At 33.8% G+C, this 27302-nt stretch overlaps 1 protein-coding gene and 1 long non-coding RNA gene across 2 annotated transcripts in view; one reads left to right on the top strand and one right to left on the bottom strand.

Annotated features, from left to right (window-relative positions):
* The first annotated feature begins 1119 nt into the window (after positions 1-1119).
* Positions 1120-6128, top strand: LOC144545936 (putative disease resistance protein RGA3). Its single transcript, XM_078294488.1, has 2 exons — positions 1120-5851; positions 6009-6128. The coding sequence occupies exon 1, from the start codon at positions 1790-1792 to the stop codon at positions 5675-5677; it is 3888 nt and encodes a 1295-aa protein (XP_078150614.1). The 5' UTR covers positions 1120-1789; the 3' UTR covers positions 5678-5851; positions 6009-6128.
* A 3498-nt stretch (positions 6129-9626) lies between these two features.
* The window catches only part of LOC144545545 (uncharacterized), a 47643-nt gene continuing 29967 nt past the window's right edge, over positions 9627-27302 (bottom strand). The window contains exons 2-3 of the long non-coding RNA XR_013508541.1: positions 9866-9937; positions 9627-9746 (exon numbers count right to left, since the gene is read on the bottom strand). This is a non-coding gene — a long non-coding RNA (uncharacterized LOC144545545). The remainder of the gene's footprint in view (positions 9747-9865; positions 9938-27302) is intronic.

Genomic DNA, 27302 nt, shown 5'->3' with positions numbered 1-27302 from the left:
AATTAATAAATTGAAATTATGGTCCGTAATACACAGATTAATATTTTATTTTATTTTAAATTCTAACGGTCCATCTGAACATTTAACATGATCTCCATATAAATATGTACTTGCTGATCTAATTTTATATTTTTTTTAATTATTTTACTATTTTTTTTAAGATAGATAGAAAATCACTTAATCTGAAAATTTTGGACCATCCAAAAACAATGAATTTCTACCTATCTTAAAAGATAGTCAAAAAATAGTCAAAAATATAAAATTCAGTTTGCAAGCACATATTTATATAAAAAAACATGTTGAATGGTTCGATTATGAAAACAAAAATATTAATATGTATTATGAATCAAATCATGTTATGCATAGAACCATAGACTCACTCCATAGTCCATACTAAATATCTAGTAGGTACATCTCTACGCTTAAATTACAAGTTTCCGTGACGCACTCAATTGAACTATCAGCAATAAATACATAGAAAACAATAACTATGTTGTTGGACAGTTGGAGAGGTGGATATTAATTTGCAATTATGTGGATAAACCAAGAGATTTGGATGGGTAACTAATAAAATTTATTTGGTTGGTTTTAATGATTGATTATTTTTCCAATTTTCTACGACTATAAGAGAGAGATGGGCCGTGGGGCCCACTACTCTTGTCCAGGTGGCATTATTCTTTCAATGATATTATCTTTTATGATCTGGACCATGCACACAAATTTGTTAGGTTGAGATTATTTTATTACTATGTAATCTACTTGTCACCAATCTCCTAGTCCTAGATATCCATAATCTAATAAAAAATAAATTTATTAATTTATACTTATTTACAAAAATTTGTTCCTAGCCTAGATTCGTATAATTATTTACTTATAATTAAATATATCCGGAATGATTCTTCAAATTATATATATGTGGTACGTCATGTTTTTAATGTAAATATTTATTTTATAATTGTATTCAAGTCTTGCTAATTATTCTTCAAATGATTCTTCAAACGACTCTAATCTCTACTGGTCACCAATCTCATAGATATCTGTAATCTACCATTGTCTCTCCATCTCTGTCTTTAACTCTGTTTCTCCAAACCCAATCTCATAGATATCTGTAATCTACCATTGTCTCTCCATCTCTGTCTTTATCTCTGTTTCTCCAAACTCAATCTCTCGCTCAAACAATCTGTATTTTTCTCTTGGAATCTCAATTTCTCAATTCATCTTTCTTCCAACAATCTACTACATAAACAATATTTCTGAGTTCTGTACACAACAACCCTGCTAGTTAAATTTTGTGTCTTTCTCTTGGTAATCAAATTTCATTATTATCCGATCAAATTTCTCTTGGCATCTCCATTTCTCATCCTATTCAAGACACCCCTTGCTATATTTTTTTTATTTTTAGAAAAAGCAAAAAAAAAAAAAAAAAAAAAAACAGAGAGATAGTAAATTAATTACGCGATCTTTACGGTCTTCACTCTGTTTCTCAAATCTCAATCTCTCTCTCTCTCTCTCTCTCATACAATCCATTATTTTGGTAACCAAGTTCCTTTATTAATTACCCGATCTTTTTTCTTCTTGGAATCTCAATATCTCAATTCATCTTTCACTCGAAAACCTACTACAAATTGTTAGTATTTTTTTCAAGTTCTGTACACAACAACCCTTCTACTTTGGAAAAAAAAAAAAAAAAAAAGAAAAAAAAGACAGACAGTAAGTTAGAAGAAAGCTGGGCAGCCTCTGCTAAGTTCTAACAAAAAAAAATAGTTACAAGAAGAAAATCTTCATCGAGATGGTTCTTTCAACTGTTGGTGAATGGTTCGGGTCTGCAATCATTAGCAAACTAGTCGACACAGCTTCTTCCTACTTGGGTGAGCGTGTGCTGCCAGCTGATACTAAATCCGAGTTACGTAGGTTGAAAGAAGCTCTTCCCAAGATTACAGCTGTCATGGGTGTTGGCGAGGCACTAAAATTGAAGCACCCGAATTCGGGGGTGAATGCTTGGCTAAAGCAATTCAAAGAAGCTTTCTTTGCAGCTGAAGATGTGCTTGACGAACTCAAATACCGAGATCTGGAAGACATGGTGAAAGCCCGAGACCAGGTGAGTGGATCTTCCTCTTCAATAATTGGTAATTCAACGAAGAGAAAATTTACTGGTTCTACAATTAGTGAAGATACATTGAAGAGGTTGAGGGAGGCTGTGCACATGTTAGATCTGGCCGTTGCCGATATTGGCCATTTCTTCCAATTTGCTGCTGCACTAGATGTTCATGGCCATGCAAAACCAAACGATAACAGTTTTTACAATTCTAGTCGGGAGACTACTTCCTTTTTAACAAAAAACAAAGTGTTCGGCCGTGAGACAGAGAAGGCCATGATAATTGAATGGTTAAAGAAACCAGCATCTCATGGGAATATCTCTGCCTTTTGTATTATGGGGGTGGGTGGATTAGGAAAAACCACTCTTGCACAATTAATCTTTGAGGAGATTAGCAAAGAGAACTATTTTGACAAAACAATTTGGGTTTGTGTTTCAACAAGTTTTAGTGTTGAAGATATCACAAGAAAAATCCTCGAAGACCTAGGCGAGAAAACCCATTATGGTGAGTCATTAAATGGCCTACAGAAAAGCTTGAAGGAAAGCATTCTTTCAAAGAAATTTTTTCTCATTCTAGATGATGTTTGGAATGATGATAAAATGTGTGACTGGGAGAAATTGATTGTGCCCTTGGAATATGTACAACAGGGAAGCAAAATTTTACTCACCACTAGAATGAAATCAGTGGCTGACATGCTTGCTCGTGTGCTAAATGTGGTAAATGTGGAACGAGAAACGTTGAAAGGATTGAAAGAGCAAGAGTTGCTACAACTGTTCAATAAGTATGCATTTTCCGGTTATAACCCTAACAATCATAAAGATTTGCAAAAGATCGGAAATGATATTGTGAAGAAGCTCCGAGATAGCCCTCTAGCAGCAAAGGTGATTGGGAGCTTGTTGAATTCAGACATGGATATCCATTACTGGAAAAGAATTTTGAACCATGATTCGCTAATCAACTTAGAGCAAGCTAAGGATGTGGCAGATGTGCTGAAATTGAGCTATTACCATCTACCAGCACATTTGCAAGAATGCTTTAGATTTTGCTGCATATTTCCTCAAGATTATGGGTTCAACAAAGATGAGTTGATCAAAATGTGGATCACCTCTGGATTCATATGCCAAGAGTTACATGGAGATGTAAGGCCTGAAGATATTTGCAAAGAGTACTTCAATAACCTTTTTAGGAAATCATTCTTTGAGCGACATTCTTGGAAAGACAATACGTATGTTATACATGATTTGATGCATGATCTGGCTCAGAATGTATCAGAAGGAGAATGTTGCAGAGTTGAACCAAATGGTAAATCTGATAATATACCTAGAACTGCCCAACATGTCTCTGTTCCTGAAAGTAAAATTGAAAGGATATTAAATCTTCGAAATTTACGCACCTTGGTAATAACCTTGTCTTATGACAAAAATCGAGATCGATTTGTTCTCCCAAATGATTCACTTAAGGAAACTTTGCGTTTATTGGTCATACAAGGAGATATATGTTGTGAACTGCCAGAGGGGATTGGTAGTTTGTTGCATCTTCGCTTTCTAAAAGTCAACCTATATAAGCTTCCTAATTCAATTAATAAGCTTTACCAACTACAGGTGCTAGAAATGTCAGATAAGTATCGATATTCACATATTAAGGGTGTTGAAATAACTGGAATGACCAATCTTGTTAGCTTACGCTATCTGAAACTTCCTTACATGGTGATGCAAAACATTCACGGTGTACACAAGTTGACCTCTCTACAAGAGTTAAAATTTTTTGTTGGACAGAAGAGTGGTCACCATATAGATGAGCTACAAACGCTAAACAATCTTCAAAGCCTTTCTATTCATAATCTTGAGAATGTAGAGAATCCAGTTGAAGCTATGAATGCCAACCTATCCAAAAAGGAAAGTCTTATTTCACTTTTCCTAATTTGGACTTGGAGCAATTCTGATAACCCGGAGCAAGAGCAAATAATTGATAACCTCCGACCACGTTCCAATCTCAAGGAATTGACAATCACGCATTATGCAGGCCACAAATGCCCAATTTGGATGATGGACTCATCTGATCTGGACCTATCATCCCTCACATTTGATGATTGTCGTTATTGTGAAGCACTGCCATTTCTTGGGCAAATGCCATATCTGAAAAAACTCTCTCTTATTAACATGTTTGAAGTGAAAGAAGTGGACTATTCATGTGATGGCACAAGTGATTGGGCTTTTCCATCTTTGGAACAACTATATTGCTTGAACATGCCAAAATGGGAATCCTGGGCAGGACCACTCAGTTGTTATGGCTTTCCAAATCTAAAAGAACTTACTATCACTAACTGTTCAAACCTGGCTAAATTACCTACTATTCCTATTTCTATTATGAAATTTGAGATACGAAATGTAGGGCTTAATTCCCTTCCAGATATGCACTATGGTTCTAGCATCACAAATCTGGCATCATCATATATGAAATCATCGCTTAAGGTAGTAGAGATCGTCAACTGTCCCAAATTAGTATCATTGGATGGATTTCTGCAGCAACAAAACGTTGATTTACAAGCTGTTGAGGAACTAATCATCAAAAACTGTAAGAATTTGTTACAGTTGCCAACAGAAGGATTTGGGAAGCTAATGTCCTTGAAAATCTTAACCATTAAAAATAACCCAAAGCTGGCCGCAGTTGTTTTTTGGAGAAACCTTATACCTGTAAAACTTCAGACACTTAACATGGGAAACTGTGGTGAACTTGATGTACCACTGCTTGAGGCATCATTTTGTCTCACTAATCTCACTGAGTTGCTGATATCAGGAAGTGCAACTATTACATCCACTACCTCTATGGAAAATGCATTTCCATCTCTCAAACGCTTGTACATTCAAGATTGCCGGAACCTGACCAAATTTCCTAATCTGCCCCTTTCTTTAGAAAGTTTTTCCATTTATGATGTGGCATTGAGTGATCTTCCAGAATATTTCCAAAGTTCTTGCTCAGATGGCCCTACATCATCATCCCTAATAGCACCACTCAGAAATGTTGAGATACGTGGGTGTTCACACTTAGCATTCTTGAATGGATTTCTGCTTCAAGAAAATATAGATTTAAGTGGTCTTGAGGAATTGACCATAAGAGACTGTGAGAATCTGGTTCAGCTACCAACTGATGCAGTAGGGAAATTTGTGTCACTAAAACAATTAATTATAAGGGGATGTCCAAAGCTGATTGAACTTTCATCTATGCATCAAGCAAATACTGTCAACCCAGTAAACAACTTGTTTTCTTTAAAGATCAATATTCTGGAGGTTGATCACCTTTGTCTCCTTCTTATTGAGCCACTTAGAAGCTTCAGATTTGTTAGTGATCTGGAAGTTGACGAATGCTCAGGGTTGGAGGCCCTGCCAGAGCAATGGTTTTTACAAAACAGTAGTACCCTCAGGGGGTTGGTCATCCATGATGCAAGCTCGCTGCGGTCATTGCCTGGTACAATGGTGATGCTCACTTCCCTTGAACATGTTTGCATTGGCAATGCTACTTTGCTGGAAGAAATCCCAGAGTTGCCCACTTCGCTGATTTCTAAGGACATTAGACGGGAATAGAGGTTGATAACTTCTCCGATTAGGCTCTCATTTGCAACCGTTGGTCTTTGTATAATTTCTTACCGCTGACTTGTGTATACACTAACACTGGCCCCACCGACAAGTGCCACATTGCTGTTGCATGGGTGTGAAACTCCAGAGGAGCAGAGGATGAAATTACGCAAGCTCCACTATGTTAGTTTCTTTGTACCTTTCTTTGTAAATTCCAATTTATTAGTTTCTTTGTACATGAAGGTATATATCTCTCATTGTTTCCAATTTATTAGTTTCTTTGTACCTTTCTTTGTAAATTCAATTTTCAGAGATTTTAACACATTTCAAACTAGTACAGAGGATCGAGTAGAGGACGAAATTACGCAAGGCAAACTAGTACATTATGGACAAGGCAAACTGTAATTACACAAATACTATGTACGAGCTACAGATCACTGCCAGCGTGGTTTATTCATGAAGGTATATATTTCTCCTTGTTTCCAATTTATTAGTTTCTTTGTACATTTATTTTTAAATTTAAATTTCAGAGATACTAACACAAACTTTTAAGTCTGCCTATATCTAAATGGAGTTCAGAGTAGGTTTGATGCCCATGGGACCTACTTTGGTTCGATGGACTCAATCGCCGTTCGATCCGCATTAATATGTGTGTATTTTTCTTTAAAATCCGTGCGTGCCTGCTTCAATTTTTGTGCGCACAGATCTTAATGTGGGTCGAACGGTGTTGGAGCTCATTGGACCCAAAAGTAGATCCAATACCCATTGAACCTACTCCGTTCTCATCTAAATGATGTAGCCGGTCCGAAGCCTGGACAAGAAGAGGAGGGTTATTTAAAAAGTTTGAGAAGTGTCAATTAAATAATTGACAATTGAAAGCGAAACTGTGAAACCAAAAAATGATAAGAACATAGTTAAATACGATAACATAATATAAGTTGCAAATGGAAATTTGAAGTTTTTTCTGGGTTGCAAACCATAAACCAAAAAAGATCTGCAATTCCAAAGGGCCAATGAGCAAAATTTCTAAAGATATTGACGGAGCAGTTTTACCTTAATGCAGTGCACTAGTTATATGAAGCTCTGTTTTGACTCTATTGTCTGTGAGCTGAATGAAATGAAAACAGCATTGTTAATATCTGAATCAATAATTATTGCCCATTCGTTTATATTATAATTATCCTTTTTTGAAACTCATCATGCATCATACTTTTATTAGCACTAGTTGATGTGACTAACCAATTTAATCAGCATGTTATTTCCATCTCCTGATATATTCAAAACAATTGGAAAAATCACAAAATGGAGATCTCCGGTGGAATTCATATCATCTAAGGTACCATAATATTTCTGTTTAGATATGGACTGTCCGATCAAAATCCAAACAAATATTAAAAGGTTATGTGATTTCAATCTCGAACCGAATTGCATGAATTCTGATCAAATGGTCCAGATTTTAACAGAAATATTATTTTACCTCAGACGATATAGAAAAATGCATTTCCATTGTTTAGTTCCATTTAACAGAAACATTTCCATTTAACAGAAATATTTCCAAATTGAACCAGTTACCATATAGAAAATTGCATTCGATCACTTGTTAAATTTCTGTGTCTTTTGGTTTTTAAGCTACATTTAGGTCAATCAGAGCTATACCTCTATTATCCTGAATTTAACAGAATTCGACAGAAGCATACCTATCAGGACTCCTTACCAGTATACATAAGCAGGGAATTAATGGCATCTATGTACTGAAAAAAAGGGAGGGAAAGAACAGATTTTATTGTAGGCTTAATTGATATTCAAATTTTACTGGTACAGGAACTTCAATATCCTGCCCAGATATCGGCGGTCTAGGTGCACTGATAAGGACTGAGTATCCGAATTGGAGCCTATACAGTCGACAATACTGGTTTCCCACTCCATGACTCTGCCAGTGGGACCCAACTTGCAACACCCATGTCCTTTAATATGGAGATCACTCTGTCCTTTAATTTATTCAAGTATTTTCTATTAAAATATATCATTTTTTTTTAAAGTGAAAACTATGGAATCATTGTAGGATCAAAAAATTGCATCAATACATGCAAAAAAAGAATGTAATTATTAATTTTCTTTTTAAACAATCTTGCTGTATCTGTGTTTGTTTTATTTTAAAATGTAATTATTAATTTTCGTTTTAAATTGTAGTCTTTTGATTTAAAATGTACGGATTGCATCGATCCGCTTGCCTTATTTACAAGAGGATATTTTATCCAAATCTAATCTAAGTACGATGTAAACAAAAAAACATAAAAATTGATTTCCTAAAAACTTTTTTTTTTTTTCAAAATTTCGGATTTTATCACTTTCTTAGGTTATACCTACGGAAGTGGTAAAATCCGAAACTTATAAAAAAATGATTAAATTGTTTTTTTTTAAATGGTAAAAAGGAAATTTTGGTGTTGTTGGATTGCGATCAAAGTTCAATTAATTGTATTAAAAGATACAGGATAAAGCAGAAAAAAGATAATTTGAAATTTTTTTATTTGATCTAATTACATTGCGTTTGAAAGTATAACAATTATGTATCAATTTCAACTTGAACAAAAATTGACAAAATTTTAATTAGTTATATTATTAACAAAATTAATTTGAAAAACCCTTCTTTTAATATTGTCATTATATTAGGAGGAGGGATCGGATTACACCGCTTTTTTGGTGACATCGTGTGACAATGTCCATTTTTGAAATTTCAAAATTCAAATAGTCGATCCAAACATTTCAATATGATGGATATATTAAGAGTAACTTGGAAATCAAATTTTACATTTTTCTGAATTTTTTTACTATTTATTAAGTATTTAACAAAATCGCTATATTCAGACCGTTGAATTTTTGAACCCCTCTGAATAAACCCAAAAAAAATTCAGAAAAATGTAAAATTTGATCTTCAAGCACATTTTAACATATCCATCAAGTTGAACGGTTTGGATCGACTGTTTGGACTTTGAAAATGGATGGTGTCATCCGATGTCACCAAAAAACGGTGTCATTTGATCCCTCCTCTTATATTAGCCCATCACTATATTTATTGCCAAAAATTTGTAGTCAAATTTTTAAAACTTGTATCCTCTCCAATGTCGAAAACATTTTGGTGCAAATTAAACTGATAAAATTTTATCAAAATTCGTCTCATGAAAACTTGTTCGTAAAAATTTGCAAAGTTAATTAGTTTCTATAAATCAAAATTATTTTTAGTAAATCACGAAGTAAATAGATAAAATGATGGAGAAGCAATTATGACAGAGGCATGGTTAGGTTTGGATCCATAGCGGGTCCATAACGGGTTTGAAACACAAAGTAAAGAGCAATCCAACCGATAGGTCGATGCAAGCAACTTTGACTGGTTGTTCGAATTGTAGAAGGAATATTAGGCAGTCATTTCCATAACGGATCCAATTTGGATCCGAGAAGAGACATCAAAAGAAGGGAAAGCAAGATACTGATCGGAATTTTGAGAGAAGTCGAGAGAGGCGGTGACTCAAAATTTTGAGTTAAGATATAAACCGTCTGATCTGCATTGGTGCGAATATAAAGTACTTTTTACATTCCAGATTCTGATCAAACGGATTGGATTTAAACTCAAAACTTTAGGTTAGTTACCTCAGAGGATCCGGACCGAGATACTGGTGGGATTTGGGAGAAAGTAAAAGTTCAAACCTTGTCATTCTAGTTTCTGCTTTATGCCATGGACGTGTTTTTTGTGGTTCCTAGTCAATTTCTTTTGAAAATTTGAAATATTTGAATCAAACAGATCAAATCCCAACCAAATAAAGACTACAACAAATATCTCAGACTTATCACCAGAATCTCAATCAGGAAGGTGTTGTCAACATGTAACATGGCATTTCAAGTTTTTCCTGCATTAAAGAGTATGTGGGAGTACAGCAAACTATGTGATCCAGAAAAGAGGTCTATCATCACTAGAACAAAAACTTTAAAAATGAACCAAATCTAGATAAAATTAAAATCTGGGTCCGGCCTACGCTGGTACGGAAGCTTCTCAGGGTCCATTTTTCTGAAAGTAATGGAGATCCTGAAATAATAAATTAAGAAAATGAAAAAAGAATTTTGATTCGTACTGATGCAAAATAATGATCTTAACTCAGTACACAAACAAAAAATATCAATGTAGAGTATTTCCAAAATGTATACCTCCGGGAATGGACCGCCGGTACACAGTGCTTTGCCTCATCAGCACCATTTCCACTAAGCACAAGCATTGATCTATTGAAGAATAGGAAAAACAAAACATATTTATTACTTAAACAAATTATCGACCATGATATTGGGATATATACATTTACAAATATAATGATAACAACAGTCAAATAATAATTGATAACAAACACTAGATATCCATTTAGCAAAGTCACCCTCAATAATTTTTTATACTCCAATTTATCTTGAATTTCTCTATTGCATCCTTTATATATATATAGGGTTTATATTTTGTCCAATTACTACCATTATGTTCAGGTCACATTTATCTCCTTTCTAACAAATGTACAAAATGACCATAGTACAAACTATATTTTGTGGTAGTGAAATATAACATGAATACTGAAAAAATTTCATCAATGTTGCTCCAGAATTATCTAAATTTTATTTTACCTTTAATAATGTGAACCATAGCTTCACTAAATTTATGCTGTACCAAAGTATGGCATGAATATTGAGTAATTGACTAATGCTTTCGTTGTAAGCTTATTTAAATAGATGTGTACTTTATTTATTTTTTTATGTTGAGGCCCAATTACAGTATTATAGAGGAAGGGGCAAGTATGAAAGTCAACCTAAAATGAACTGATGATTGCTCACTGTATAGGTACTTGTCACTATATAATAGATACGTAAGTTTTCAAGAAAAATATGACATATCCGCGTGGCAGCAAAATGGCAGTAGAATCCAAGAAATCGCTGGGGCCAAGAACCTTGAGATTTCTGCCGAAGAGAATTCTAGCATCAGACAGGAAAGACACAATGCAAAACGGATGCAAAAAATCATTTTGATAAATGTGAGGAGGAATGCAATCGCCCTCATCATATATATTTATTATGTAGCTGTCTAGCACGTATGTCTTCGAGAGTATCTGCCAACTGATCAAACAGCGAATCATATCTCTTAGCAGGGGTGGCATCGGGTCTACTTGTACATCTCTCATAATGCCTGATAGAATTCTATTTGATCCTGCCAACAAAAGAAGTCAATTTTTAATTGCTAGTATTTTAAAAAATCAACCATCACCATATATCACAGTTAACAAGGTTATTTAAATCCACTAACCAGTGACTAAGTTCATAAATTTTATTTTATTATGCCACTTGAGGTGAGAGGAGAGGATATAGGCCAGCCAACAAATAGTTCAGGCCAGTGTTGTAAAAAACATCTGTTTAGGCCGATTAACCGACCGATTAGTCGTTGGCGATGACCAAACCGTCATGAATTTTTTCTATGAATTGACTGATTATTTCAGATTAAGGCCGATTATTCCCGATTAATCGCTTAGCGATTCCCTGTCCGTCCGACGACCGCATACAACTACAACACTGGTTCAGGCAGCCAATCGAGCATGCAAAATTATATCACAGGCATGAAACTGTATGAATGGTCTAAGATTGTGCTCCCTCTAAACTATTATGTAGCTGGTAGGATATGAAGTCTATATATGCAAAATAAAACTATTCAGCAGAAAAGAAAATCAGACATCATCTATTGGAATATGCCATAAGAGCTTTTGGTCCTGGGTTCCAACAAAGTAGCAGAGCCGGATTCAATTTTACAGAATGCTAATTCTTCCATTAGAAATTAAACAAATAATAGAATATGTGCTGGCCAAATTACCATCTAAAAGCCAATATTATATAAAATTATTCATATATTCCCAGGAATTGTCATCCTATATTTATTATTTGATCTATTTTCTGTTCTGCCTGTTCATGAACAACAACCAACAGTTTCAATTTCATAAAATCACAACTAAATCTTAACAAATAAGAAATGTGGAGTTACAAATTTAACAGCTAAATCTTAACAAAACTGATGGTCGAGACTTAAACAATTTATAAAGAAGTAATACAAAATTTAGCCAAATAAAAATAAATAAATTGCAGTATCTAAGTCTGCAAGAAAGTTAGTTTTAGACTCTTAAAGCTAATTAATAGCTTCAGTGCTTCCAGCATCAGCAAAGGCACGATGGAGCCCAGGAATAACATGTTCATATGGCAGAATAAACCTCTCCACAAACTTCTCATCACTTAGGTTTGCAAAAGTAGCAAATGTTAGAACCCGAATTCCTTTCGACGTCAAAAGCTTTCTAACAATATTTCGGGGAATCAGCCGGTTCTCCAAGTTGCAACAAAACAAAAATGGATTTCGGATCACATGCAACTTATTACAACCAGCTTCTTTCATCAGGAACTCCATTTTTCTGGCCACCAACTTCTCTGATTTAGTCAGCGTCAAAGGGTATCTACTAATCAAAAGTGCTACCTCCTCTTGTGAAAACCCGATATTTCTCAAATTATTTAGCCTTGCATCTATGGTGCGTTGGCTCACAGTGCTGACAGCAATCAATGCTTCAAGAAAATATACTGATGAACAATCAATGCCTAACTCCTCAGTCCTCTCAGCTACCCTTTTAACAAATTCAGGCTTAGATGAGAGCAATTTAGGACAGGACTTGATCAGCCGGACAATTTGACGGGTTGATAAACCACAATGCTCCCGAAGGAAAGATATGTTGGGCATGATAACATTTTCCAAGCTGCTAGAAATTAACGCAGCCCCTCTCGCTTTGAGAACCACTGAAAGATTCTCCACCGAGCCAAGTACCTCTATCCAGAAATCAATCTTTGACACAATATTGAACCGAAAAATAAAAGGGTTGCGGGCAATAATACCCGAGATGTCTTCGATAGAGAAGCCAAGCTCTTGTAGCTTGGCAATGTTTGGTTTCCAATTCTTCTCCACATGGGAGTGAAGGATGCGAGCTTCCCGCGACACGGCGGTTCTTATGTCCAACTCACTTACGCCGGTCTCTCTCAGGAAACAGAGGACTGCATCGGGCTTATTGGAGGACTTGATGAGGCCAGGGATAAGCCGGGATGCTTTGAGTGCCTCATCGGAGGAAAGACCGCAGGATTGAACAAGGTACTGTACAGCGTAGCGGGTATTTGGGGGGGAGGCTTGTGTGGGAGAATTAGAGGAGGCAAGTGTTGTGCTCCGATTGAGGGGAAGAGATGGACGGATGCTGTGTATTCTCCACAGCCGCAGATGGATAAGCATATCCATTGAGCTTGTCAAGTGGATGGGGTTTTCTTTTCTTTTCTTTTCTTTTATTGATGCGGTTATTCTGTGGGATAAGGGTATGACTATGAGGCGGCCCAAATTGATAATTTCTTCTTCAAAAGCAACTCCACCTGGGCTTTTAGGCCTCTCAGTCCTCAACATGGATAAACTGGAACATCTATGCTCAACATGGATTTAGCGTATACGAATTTGCGTCCTCCGAGAATTCTTGGATGACGAGCTTAAGCTCACCAAATGGGTTTGTCAGAGAACTTGATCCATTAATCTTAAAAATTCTTGGATGAGATTGAGACAAAGGAATTTGACTTATTGATATTAATCTACTTGATGAGTGAAGCATTTATGTTTCTAACTTCTGATTTTTCAAGTTTTCTTTTGTATTAAGATCAAAATTTTGAAAAATAAATTGGAGTTCACTTTCAACAATTTGTAATCTCTTGGTTTTATACAAAACAAACTCAAAAAATTAAAAAAATTAAAAATATGTAGCATGTGACCATGTGCAAGTCCTAATTGGGTAGTTTTTGAGGACAAATGATTTATTTCTCTACTTCATGCATACATAGCGACATTTAGATATATGCTTGTGTGCGCGTCACAAGTCAGGAAATGAACAGTTTGCTCTCACAAACTGACCAATTATAATATAAATTGGGTAAATTTGTGATTTTTTTAACTTTAGAATGATAGATGATATTATGAATTTTACAGGGGGGGATATGTAATTTCAAGGTTTATGATGGATGTACATGAATTTCTCCCTATTTTGCTTATATTCTCGTGTTTGATAAGCTAAATCCTTTTAGTATGGTTAACCATCATCCATAGTTCCTAGAAGCTTTTGCTTACCCAAGTAAAATTTTACAGGTGAAAAGCTACTGGCTAAACTCTGATGGAGAAGATGTTATTCTTCATATGATTGATAATTTTCTCGTCTAACTTATTTGTTATTTTTATCTAACAAAACATTCCTCCAATTTGTGAAGTGTACCTAATTTTTTACCTTGAATACAGTTACAATTTTGTAGCTCGAAGACTTTCATGTATATATTATTTATCATTAAATAAAAATAATATTGTTTCTTGTCACAATTGCTAACTCATCTTTAATTGATAATTATTCTCTTGAAAAATTCAAATTATAGAATGACTTTGGTTGGCTCATTTATTATTCGACTAAGTTGGATGGGAATCCTTCAGTACGCTATAAATTTTTGGGATTAGTAACTTCATTTATTCAACTTGTCATTGTATTTTTTGTTAGATTATTGTCATTATTAGCTTTTGATAAATTATGGAAAATGATATTGACTAGAATATATGTTGACAATTAAAATTAATTAAAATTTAAACTAAAATTATTAAACGAGTTCTTCATCAGAAATTAGGTGCTAGGCAATGAATTATTTAAATAGCAAAGCTAGGGTGTGATGTGCTCACCAAGAGAGTTTGGTGAGCACAACTCCAAAAGTATATTGGATCAGCTTCAAACAACAATTCTAAACCGTTGAAATCTATGTGCTTCATAAGTGATGCATGTACATGTAAAATTTTGAATGTTTCGAATTCATTTGCTACAACAAAGTCAAGTGATCAAATAAATAAATTTTTTATAAGTTATTTTATAATTTTTTTTTTATTCATTTTTCATCATTTATTTGACCGCTTAACCTTGTAGAAAATAAATTAAAACATTCAAAATTTTGCTGATAGATGCATCACTCATGAAGTACATGAATTTCAATAATTTTGATTCATCGTTTGAAACCGATTTGATGTACTTTTGAAGTTGTGCTCACCAAACCGTCTTGGTGAGCACATCACACACTATAACAAAATATCTCAAAATTTGTGAGCTTGCCCAACAAAATATCTCAATTTCAGATGACGTTGCCCAACAAAATATCTCAAAATATCTCAATTCCATAAAGGCATCAAGCAACGGAAATATCAATTTCAGATGGCGAATAAAAAATCCAACAAATTATGTCCCGCACTCAGGAAGCATTACAACTCAAAACTATAAAGCTCAAGCAAAGCTCACAGTTTTACCCATTCAATACAACTCATTAATTTGATAAAAAAAAAAAAAAAAAAAAAGGTATGGATCTTTCTCTAATTTTCTCATGCTTTCTCATTCCAATTCTTCTTCTGATATTATACCACTTCTTCCATCAAGACCCAAACAAACAAACCACCACATTTTGCCACAAAACCTACCCTCTTATCGGTGATTTGTTTGATGTCATTAAAAACCGGAACCGTATTTTTGACTGGACAACTGAAATCCTGATCGATACCCCGACCCATACAACGGTGTCACGAGTCACTGGTTTTCGTACCGGCATTCTAACCGCCAACCCGAAGAATGTTGAATACATTCTGAAAACAAAATTTGAAAACTACCCAAGGAGCCAAACAACCATATCCTTGCTAGAGGATGTCTTAGGTCATGGAATATTTAATTCTAATGGTGAGCACTGGCATTGGCAGCGTAAGACTGCCAGCTTGGCCTTCGCGACTGGCTCTCTGCGTGGTTTTATGGTGGACACGTTTCACTCTGAGATCATACACCGACTCATTCCCTTTGTGGAGAGAATGAGTGAGAAGGGAGAGGTTATAGACATCCAAGATGTTCTAGAGAGGTTTGCATTTGATAACGTGAGCAGAGTTGTATTTGATGTCGACCCAGCTAGTCTAACTGAAGAGGGTTCCGAGTTAATGAGATCGTATGCCGAGGCATTCGATTGTCTCGTCAAGCGGTTTCCTATTGTGTGGAGGGGTATGAAATGGCTTAATATTGGGAGTGAAAAAAGGTTGAGAGAATCTATTGTTAAGATTAAAAGCCATGTAACAAGGATAATTCATGAGAAGTTAGAAAAACCTTCGAGTAAGAAGAGCGATCTCATATCTCACATCGCCTCGAGTGAAGAACACACTATGGAGAATTTAGTAGATTTTGTCACTAACCTCCTACTTGCCGGTGCTGATACTGTCTCATCTGCACTGTCATGGTTTTTCTGGCTTGTGTTGACCCGACCCGATGTGGAGGAAAAAATTCTACAAGAGATAAGATCAATTAGAATCATTAAAATTTCCTCTAGTGCAATGTTTGGGTATGATGAGTTAAGAGAGATGCATTACCTACATGCTGCCATAACCGAAGCCATGAGGTTATATCCTCCATTGCCAATTGACACACAGTCATGCAAAGAAGACGACACTTTACCAGACGGGACAGTTGTTAAAAAGGGATGGCTAGTTAGTTACCACGCATATGCCATGGGTCGGATGGAGGATATATGGGGGGTAGACTGTAGCGAATATAAACCAGAAAGGTGGTTGGAGAATGGGGTTTTCAAACCCGAAAGCCCGTTCAAATACTCGGTTTTTCATGCCGGTCCAAGAATGTGTTTGGGAAAAGAGATGGCCTATATACAAATGAAATCAATTGCCGCATTCTTGTTTGAAAGCTATAAGATTGAAGTTGTGATGGAGGGGAAGCCAGACTATTTGTTAAGAATAGGAACATTCAAAATGAAAGGTGGACTGCCAGCCAAGTTCTCCAAGAGAGAACATAATATGTTATAGAATTAATGTTTGTTGTTGCTATTTAGTTAATTATTATCTTATTTATAAAAATGGGGAATTTCATGTATCCTCCTCTAAATCTTCAATATTACGTATTTCCCCCTCAAAAATCAATAATTACATATTCGTTCTTTAAAATCTTAAAAACTCACATATTTATCCAATATAACTCTATAAAATATCAAATTTATCCCGTTAAATAATATTATTTGAGACAATTGTACCCTTGCCTTTTTCTCATCTCTCCGTCTGAGACACTCTGAATGCCCGCCAAGGCTCCAAACGAACACTGGAGGAGAGTTTGATTTTGTTACATTTGAAGAAGCTATTATCAGGTTTCACTTTCTCTGTCTCATGCAGGTTTTAAGGTGTGAATTAAGGTCCAAAAATTACAACGCCTCTATTGGTTAAATATTTACATAGTATTTATAGGTATGAATTTTTCCACGAATAATTCAAAATTTTGTAAATTAAGCTGAAATTTCAGTCTATCGTACTGATTCAGGTACTACCAAAACATAGTTGTGCAGCACTGGTTTCGGCTCAGGAGGCCACTTGCAAATGGACTAACAACACCACGGCACCGTTAGTATTAGTAGTATCGATGCTGCCAATGGAGACAATGGTACCCCTGGTACCGCTGGTACGGTTGCTGGTACGAAAGCGTTGCCAAGAAGGACCAAAAAAGAGAGGCAACAACATTGCTGATGGTACCACTGAAGACACTGGTACTGCTGATACAATTACTGGTACAACAATATTTGCGAGGATGAATGTAAAAAAATATGAACAGCATCCGGTAACTGAACCGGAAAGCATTTGTTTCTCACTGACAATGATGACAGGAAACCACCTCTTCTCCTTTGCATGGTTGACGACTCTGGCGACATCAAATTCAGGACATTGTTCTTCTTCATTCTCTTTCATATAAATGAATCGTGGCTTTGTTCCGAAATTTTTATCAATAACATAAAAAAAAAATTCAAAATTGCCCCCCGCTTTCTCACAAGGTTTTATGAATTTCGGATCACATACAACTTATTAGTTATTACAACCAGCTTCTTTCATCAAGAACTCCATATTACTGCCTACCACCTTCTTTGGTACCCCCAACAACATTGGATCTATGAGGTGCTGGTTCTGAGTGCTACCTCCTCTTGTGAAACTTCAGACTCCTCAAGTTATTTAGCCTTGCATCTATGAGGTGCTGGTTCTGAGTGCTAACAGTAAACAATGCATAGGTAAGATTTCCTGATTAACAAGCAACAAGTTCCTCAGGCCTAGGGGTGTTTATCGGTTCGGTTCGGTTGAAACCGAACCGAACTTGGTAAACCAAAGTTATAATTTGGTTTTAAAAATAGAACCAAACCGAACCGAATTAGTATTGCAACTGAACCGAACCGAACTGAAGTTTTATTTCGGTTTGTTCGGTTCAAACCGAAATATATTATTTTTTTTATTTAAAACAATTGATTTATAATAAACCGAAGTATATTAAGAAATAAACCGGAGTATTAAGAAATAAACTAAGATATTTAGAAATAAACCAAGTATTTAAAGCAATTGATTAAGAAATAAATCGGAGTATTAAAAAATAAACTGGGGTGGTTCCGATCAAATTCATATTATATGAAAGTTCGGTCAGTTCGGTTATTTCGGTTTTGAAAATTTTCAAACTGAACCGAACCGAAATTATAATTAGGTTTTGAAAAGCCAACCGAACCGATCCAATAAACCGAAATAACCGAACCGTTTAAACCGAACTAATTCGGTTCGGTCCAAAACCGATTAAACCGAAACGTTTGAACACCCCTACTCATGCCTCAGCCCTCTAAATAGTACATCTATCTATGCAAGATACTGTACTCATTGCATATTCGGATAGTCGTAATAAAAGGAATAGGACAACTAATGGAGAGTAGAAAATAAAAATAAGAAGCCATGAAGGAATTATATCAACTTTTTGTAAAAACTTATTACGGAAAGCTTTCGCTAATGATCAAAGGCAACTCAATTTTTACCTTCTAATTTCCCAAACTACCTTCAACTGAATCTGCATTATGCATTGATAACCCTTTAGTTAACAAAATTCAACCTAGAAGATTGGTTTGACGAACATGCAGCAACGAAGCCAGAAAATATACATGGTAGGGGCCGATTTTACCATAAGCCAATAACATTTATTAAATTAAATTAAATTAAATTAAAAGCCGGTACAAGTATAAAAAAGAGCTTTGACATGTCTCATAATAATTGATTATTATCATATAAAAGCACAACGAATGGTTTTGACCTCAAGTCAAAACACGATGCAACCAAATGAGGTTATGTGGGAGGAGCAGATTGGATTCAATTTCTATTTCTATGGGCTATGGGCTATGGGCTTTGGGCTTTGGGCTTTGGGCTTTGGGCTTTGGTCTTTGGGCTTTGGGCTTTGGGCTTTGGGATTTGGGATTTGGGCTTTGGGCTTTGGGCTCTGTGGGAGGAGCAGATTTTTACAGGGAAATAACTGATCCGTAGTACGAACCAATCAGCGCTATGCATGATAGTACAGTTTGCCAACTAACTTAATTTAATCATTTGCAGAAATTATAAGGGCTTTTGGGGCAGCTTGAGCTTTTAAGTGAAACTTGGCTTATTTAAGGGAATTGAAGAATGGAGAAATTAACTCTCTATTTATTTGAAGTACATAACATTTTTATTGTTGTATGTACTTCTCTTTGCATCATTGCAATATTAAATTCTAGTGCAGATTACCAATAAGATTGTTTTTTTTTCAAAATACCTAACGAGTAAATTTAAAAAATGGTTCATATCAAAATGAATGGATAGAGTTGCAAAATACTGAGAGTAGGAATGGAGACTGATTGAGATCAGGATTCAAATATCATGGGCCTGTACTAGAATCAGAATTTTGGAACAGATTTAAGTTGAGGCTGCAATTGAGTTGATTCTGAATAGATGGATAGAGTAGAGGCTGCCTTTCCGTTCATTGCAATGACCTTATGTTATTGGTACCAGTACTGGTACAGGTACCATTCCTGGTGGCTAGTACGGATCCAGCCTCTCCCAGGTACCGTAGACAATTCCCCTCACTTTACAGTTTGAGATTAAATCTCAGGTAGTTTGGGATTCGGGCTAGCTCAAGAGGTAGTATTATTGGGCTTTGAGATTCGTGCCAAGTTAAAAAGAACGGTCCGGATCCACTAATTGTAAAGTTTAAACAGATGTGAAGTATTGTTGAAATAATATTCAGCATTGTTAAACTAATACATAGTTGTAAACTAACATTAATCATTGATGACTTAATGCTGAAAACATAGAATATGTTTTAAAATGTTCAAACAAAATTTTTGGAGATAAATTTAGTCCAGTAGGATTTTTAAGCTGGAATATAATTGTTAGAAAATTATAAAAATAAATGGGTTTTTTATGAGATGAATGGCATTTTACCAATTGCAACATTGAAAAGTTTCCATAGATCCCATAGCAATTGCATCAGCCAAATGTTATACAATTCCATTTCCATTTTATGAGACCCTTACCATGCTAATAATATATTTTTAAATACTTGACAATTATAATGTTATTTCATTCTGAAACTTAAAATTGAAAGTCAAATAGGGTCTTATTATAGGCTCCAATAATATACAATGCACTCATTTATGGTACCGAGCTTTTTCTTTTGCTACAAGGGCTCTAAATTATGGTAAATTAGGATACATTGGTAATAGAATTTTGACTTGTATGCTAACTTTTAAGGAAAATAAATTTATAGTTGTTCTATAGAAATTAAAAATAACATAGTTATCAAGTTTAATCAAACTTAGATTACCATCTTTCATAGAAATAGATTTCAAATTTAATATCAGTTTTTAAATTTATATAATAACAATCATCATATTTAATAATTTATTATAGCCCCTTAACTGGATAATATTTTTAGCAATTTGTAGATATCATGAAACCAAACTAGCAAGAAACAAATGGATGCAAACAAAAATGAAGCACATCTAATCTAAGTAGGGATAATGCTAAAGAATAATATGGAGTTTCAGTTGGTAGCTTAATCCTATCATGATAACTTATAATATTTGCCCAATTTTGGTTCTGAGTTCTATAATGGAGTTGCTTTGTTTTTTTTTTTTTTTTTTTTTAAATACTTTCTACTCTTCAATGTAATTCCTCTTGACCAAAGAAAAGCAAAGAGATATTATTTAGAAATATTTTATTGGAAAGAGATAGATGGAAAAAAAAAATTAATCATGATAAGTCATAATATTTGCCCAATTTTGGTTCTAAGTTCTATAATGGAGCTTTTTTTTTTCTTTTTTCTTTTTAAGATACGTTCTACTCTTCTATGTAATTCCTCTTTTCACCAAAAAAAGAAAAGAAAAAAAATTAAATTTTTAGAAATATATTAAATATTTTGTTGAAATGGAGATAGATGGAAAAAAAAAAAACTAATCTCATAGAAGGAACAATATGAGTTTAAGTTGGTTGCTTAATCCTATCATGATAAGTTATAATATTTGACCATTTTTGCTTCTAAGTTCTATAATGGAGTTGCTTTTTTTTTTTTAATACTTTGTACTCTTCTATGTAATTCCTCTCTTAACCCGACATTTTTATTTTTACCCAATTAAAAAAATATTTTAATAATAATAACCAAAGTTTAGTAACAATTTTAAAAATACCCCACCCGTGGAATTTTTCCACGGGCTGGAATTTTTTTTTTTATAAAACAGAAATTTGTTTTTATTTTTTATTTTTTGTATTGAAATATTAGATATATTGGATATATTTCTTTGAAAATAGATGGAATAAATATAATTTGATTTATTAGAAAGACTGTAACAAATAACCCGGATCAATATTTTTTAGGCCGGATTTTTCACGGCTGTAAGAAAAATTAATATATTTCTTTATGTGTTATTGGAAAAAAAATAAAAATGCTTAGATTTTGAGTTATTGATCCCGGTTCAAAAGTCACTTCTATGTAATCTAGAAAATATTGTGATCCTTCTAGGACATTTAATTTATGAAAAGTTGTATCTATTTTTGAAAAAAAACAAAAACTTTAAGTTATTTAATAATTATTATTCAAAAAGAATTCTCAAAATAGATACAACTTTTTATAAATTAAATGTCCTAGAAGGATCACAATATTTTCTAGATTACATAGAAGTGACTTTTGAACCGGGATCAATAACTCAGAATCTAAGCATTTTTATTTTTTTTTCAATAACACATAAAGAAATATATTAATTTTTCTTACAGCCGCGAAAAATCCGGCCTGAAAAATATTGATCCGGGTTATTTGTTACAGTCTTTCTAATAAATCAAATTATATTGTATTCCATATATTTTCAAAGAAATATATCTAACATTTTTAATATTTCGATACAAAAAATAAAAAATAAAAATAAATTTCTGTTTTAAAAAAAAATTCCAGTCCGTGGAAAAATTCTACGGGTTGGTTATTTTTAAAATTGTTACTAAACTTTGGTTATTATTATTAAAATATTTTTTAATGGGGTAAAAATAAAAATGTCAGTCTCTTAACCCAAGAAAAGAAAAAGAAATATTATTTAGAAATATATTAAATATTTTGTTGGAAAGGAGAGATGGGAAAAAATATTTCAATCTTATGTAAGGAACTGAAATGATAATTCAATTTCTTTAAATATTTCTAAAAAATTGTAGGAATTTTTATATTTAAAGAACCAAAGCAATGTATTGATTTGATTTCTTTAGCATCAGTGTAAAAAAAAAGGTCATGTACCAACACATGAAGTATTGTTTCAGTTCTTTTAAATTATGATTCGCTTTTTTTTAAAATGTCTAAATAATTCGGTTCTTTCTACGACCGATTTTTTTAAAAATACCCATTTAATAAATAAATTAAATTAAAATATCCAAGTTTCAACAAAATTTATAAAAATACCCCCCGCGGATAATATCCGCGCTCCGGAATTTTTATTCCGGGGCGCGGAAAAAATTCGCGCCCGGAAAAAAAAAAAAAAAAAAAAAAATTTTTGGTCCCGACCGCGGATAATATCCGCGGGCCGAATTTAAAAAAAAATTTTTTTTTTTTTTTTTTTTTTTCTTTTAAGTCTGGAGAAAAAAATTTATTCTTTTTGTCAAACTTTGTACCTCTGGTTAACATAGCAAAACACCTTCAAATATCATGAAAATTTACCGACATGCATTCTTGACTTCATAGAATAAGACTGTAAAGTTTCATACAAAATCTCAAAACAGATCGTGAGATATCGGCTCTCAAAAATTGCCCGAACTGCTGAAGGAGTGCTTCTGATCCCAACTTTGCACCTCTGGTTAACATAGCAAAACACCTTCAAATATCATGAAAATTTATCGACATGCATTCTTGACTTCATAGAATAAGACTGTAAAGTTTCATACAAAATCTCAAAACAGATCGTGAGATATCGGCTCTCAAAAATTGCCCGAACTGCTGAAGGAGTGCTTCTGACCCCAACTTTGCACCTCTGATTAACATACCAAAACACCTTCAAAAATCATGAAAATTTACCGACATGCATTCTTGACTTCATAGAATAAGAATGTAAAGTTTCATACAAAATCTCAAAACAGATTGTGAGATATCGGCTCTCAAAAATTGCCCGAACTGCTAAAGGAGTGCTTCTGACCCCAACTTTGCACCCCTGATTAACATATCAAAGCACCTTCAAAAATCATGAAAATTTATCGACGTGTATTCTTGATTTCATAGAACAATATTGTGAAGTTTCATACAAAATCTCAAAACAGACCGTGAGATATCGGCTCTCAAAAATTGCCCGAATTGCTGAAGGAGTGCTTCATGATTGAAGGTGTTTTGATATGTTAATCAGAGATGCAAATTTGGGTTTAGAAGCACTCCTTCAGAGAGAGTTCAGTTTTGTTATGTTTGAGTTTTGATTTGTTATGTTCAGTTTTATTATTTTCTTAGTATATGTTTTATTATGTTTCAGTTTTCAGTTTTGTTATGTTTCATTATCTCACGATCTGTTTTGAGATTTTGTATGAAATTTCACAGTCTTGTTCTATGAAATCAAGAATACATGTCGATAAATTTTCATGATTTTTGAAGGTGCTTTGATATGTATATGTATATATGTATATGTATATGTATATATGTATATATGTATATGTAGAGATGGGCTACGGTGAGTTGCGAAGTAAAGCGACTATGTACATATACACACACATGTACATATACACATGTACATATACACATGTACATATACACCTGTACATATACACATGTACACATACACATACACATACACATACACATACACATACACATACACATACACATACACATACACATACACATACACAATATTGTTCTATGAAATCAAGAATACATGTCGATAAATTTTCATGATTTTTGAATGTGCTTTGATATGTTAATCAGGGGTGCAAAGTTGGGGTCAGAAGCACTCCTTCAGCAGTTCGGGCAATTTTTGAGAGCCGATATCTCACAATCTGTTTTGAGATTTTGTATGAAACTTTACATTCTTATTCTATGAAGTCAAGAATGCATGTCGGTAAATTTTCATGATTTTTGAAGGTGCTTTGATATGTTAATCAGGGGTGCAAAGTTGGGGTCAGAAGCACTCCTTCAGCAGTTCGGGCAATTTTTGAGAGCCGATATCTCACGATCTGTTTTGAGATTTTGTATGAAACTTTACAGTCTTATTCTATGAAGTCAAGAATGCATGTCGGTAAATTTTCATGATATTTGAAGGTGTTTTGCTATGTTAACCAGAGGTACAAAGTTTGACAAAAAAAATAAATTTTTTTCTCCAGACTTAAAAGAAAAAAAAAAAAAAAAAAAAAAAAAAAAAAAAATTTTAAATTCGGACCGCGGATATTATCCGCGGTCGGGACCAAAAATTTTTTTTTTTTTTTTTTTTTTTTTCCGGGCGCGAATTTTTTCCGCGCCCCGGAATAAAAATTCCGGAGCGCGGATATTATCCGCGGGGGGGTATTTTTATAAATTTTGTTGAAACTTGGATATTTTAATTTAATTTATTTATTAAATGGGTATTTTTAAAAAAATCGGTTTCTACGACATTGAAGAAAATTACGTCTAACAAAATATTTAATATATTTCTACAACTAAAAATTTTGAAAAAAAAAACTGCCACGTGTGGCAAACAATGGTGAGCTCTAGTGAGGCCCCCCAACTGGTGAGGTCTTGTTACAGCGCTGTTCCAAAATTGGGGCACCAATGGGGCCCACTAATACAACATTACCTTATCTCAATTGGACCAAATTATGGATTTCATATCTCAAAATAAATGCAATCTAGTTGGGATTTCATGCTCTAGTTTGGGATATTATATGCTCTTTTGAGCAAAACTATGCTGGAATTTTGTTATATACATGTTCCAAGAATGTGAGATTAAATAAAAGCACCATGTGCACTAAAACGAATTTTATGAAAAAAGAAGAAAAAAAAATAGAGGGAGAGAGAAGACAGAGATTAACAAAGCAAAATCAAACAACAAAAAAAAAAGATTTGAATTTAGTTTTAAGTAATATTATTCCAAACTTTTTAATTGTAAAATTAAAAATCTTGTGTTACTTACGCCCATTTTTAAATAATTTATTGCTATTTTTTATAAAATAATTAAAATGCGTTATTATATGATGTTTTTTATATTCAAGCATTTATGTTGTATTCAGAATTTCAGATTAAGTGCAATACCTGACATTTGGTATGTTTGGTTACAAAACAATAATAGCTATAATAGTTCTTTTACCATTTGTCTTATAAGAATAGTTAAATTTAACTTTTTGTAAGAATAGACTATTATAATAAGACAAAAGAGTTGAATTCACTATTCTAGTTATTCAACCACATTCAAATAAAAAACAAGCTATTCCGAATAACCTTGTTCAAATAGACATAGAATTAATTTTGACCGGCTGTGAGTACTCTACATGATCAGGTACCTTAGTGGTACTAACTCAATTATGTTTGTGATACATACCAGTCCCGAGGTGACTGGTCGTAGTCTTCGAGTTAGACTCGAGTTCATGTGTAAGGTATTCGGACTCCAACCTCTAGATACCTTGTGCTTGTGTCAAAATGTGACCCACCTTTCAAGCCCAGATTTGGGCCTTATATAAGCCAGCCCTTTACTGTGGTGTAGCGCACCGATCTATGGGGACTGACAATTCTGTCTGGCGACACAGACAGTACATAGTTTGTTACAGATATCACTCCATACGAGTGATATGGATCGGTCAAATTGATTCGGAAGCCACCTCATATGGGTCCATGGCAACTCAGGGGCGGATTTATGCATATCGTAGAGGGTGCTAAGCCACCCTATGATTTTAAAATTAGTAATTATATATATTAAAATTTAGTTGAATTTTTGAGTTTTTTTAACTTTTATATAGTCTAGCTCCTCTCATAAAATAACAAATATGTGATGATAGTCTAGTAATTTGAGCTCTAATTAGTATGTACAAGGTCATGGATTCAATTCCCACTGAGCACAATTTTTATTTCCTTTTTTACATATTACATTTTATAGATTAGCCTCCCTAATCAAATTTTCTAGTTCCGCCGCTGCCATGGCTCACGGCCCTGTCAGTTTGCTAATAAACAGAAACAATTTGTTGGAGATATTGACCTCAAACGGCTCACCTCATAGATCATGAAAAAAGCTAACTTTTCTTTTAACTAAAAAATAACTGAATAAATATATTTGCAAAAAGGTGAAAGCTCAACTAATTAAATGCTTTAAATTAACCACAATCTAATCTTGCTAAGCTACAAATTAATTAACCACTCCCTATCATTAGTTAGGTTCTAATTGTAGTACGGATGATTTAAATCATATTAAATTCTAGTCAGCTAAAGACCAAATTGTGGATATATATAGTTCTCTATATGTATCTTTCAATCTTCAATTTGGTGCTTATAATTTTCAACCTTGTGCTGTCATTTTAATTAAAGAGATGTAGAAAAAGTTTAATTTGAAAAAAAAAAAAAATGGTGATCGGTTCTCTCAAGGTTGACTTGCTATGGTACAAACGAGCTTGTTTAAAGAAGAAGACAAAACTATATATTTTTAAACTCTTTTGCTATCTATTTTTGTGTACATCATAAGAGATAAGAGGATGAAACTTGTTGTGGAAATAAAAAAATCTACATTTTTTTCAGTCTATAATCTATGCGCGACTCACAATATCAAATCAGGCAAAAAAAATTATCTATGTACGGCTTACAATAAAAATGAAATGGTTCAGTTCAACTCGTAATTGACTCAGCTAAAATCAAATTTGATTTAAGTCGTTGTGACATGAGCCGAGATTAAGTTTACAATCAACTCAATAATAAAAGTGGATCTTAATTAACAGAGAGAGAGATTAGAAAAAAGATGTTGGTAGTTTATTAATTGTATGTAAAAAGATGTTTGCGTTTTGAGTGAGTCTATGATACTATGCATATCACGATTTGGTTCATAGTACGGATTAATATTTTTGTTTTTAAAATTCTAATAGTTGATCCCGAACTGTTTAACATGATTTTCATATGGATATCTACTTGCAGACCGAATTTTATATTTTTGAGGTTCTTTTTACTATTTTGTAAAATAGGTAGAAAATTACTATTTTCTGGATGGTCCAGAATTT

The sequence above is a fragment of the Carex rostrata genome, chromosome 28, assembly GCF_964058835.1.
Source record: "Carex rostrata chromosome 28, lpCarRost1.2, whole genome shotgun sequence".
NCBI lineage: Eukaryota > Viridiplantae > Streptophyta > Magnoliopsida > Poales > Cyperaceae > Carex > Carex rostrata.
This window is presented reverse-complemented; position numbering and strand designations above follow the sequence as displayed.

What these genes read in the sequence shown, in the direction of transcription:
- LOC144545936 (XM_078294488.1), top strand. Translation starts at nt 1,790, where the DNA reads ATGGTTCTTTCAACTGTTGGTGAATGGTTCGGGTCTGCAATCATTAGC.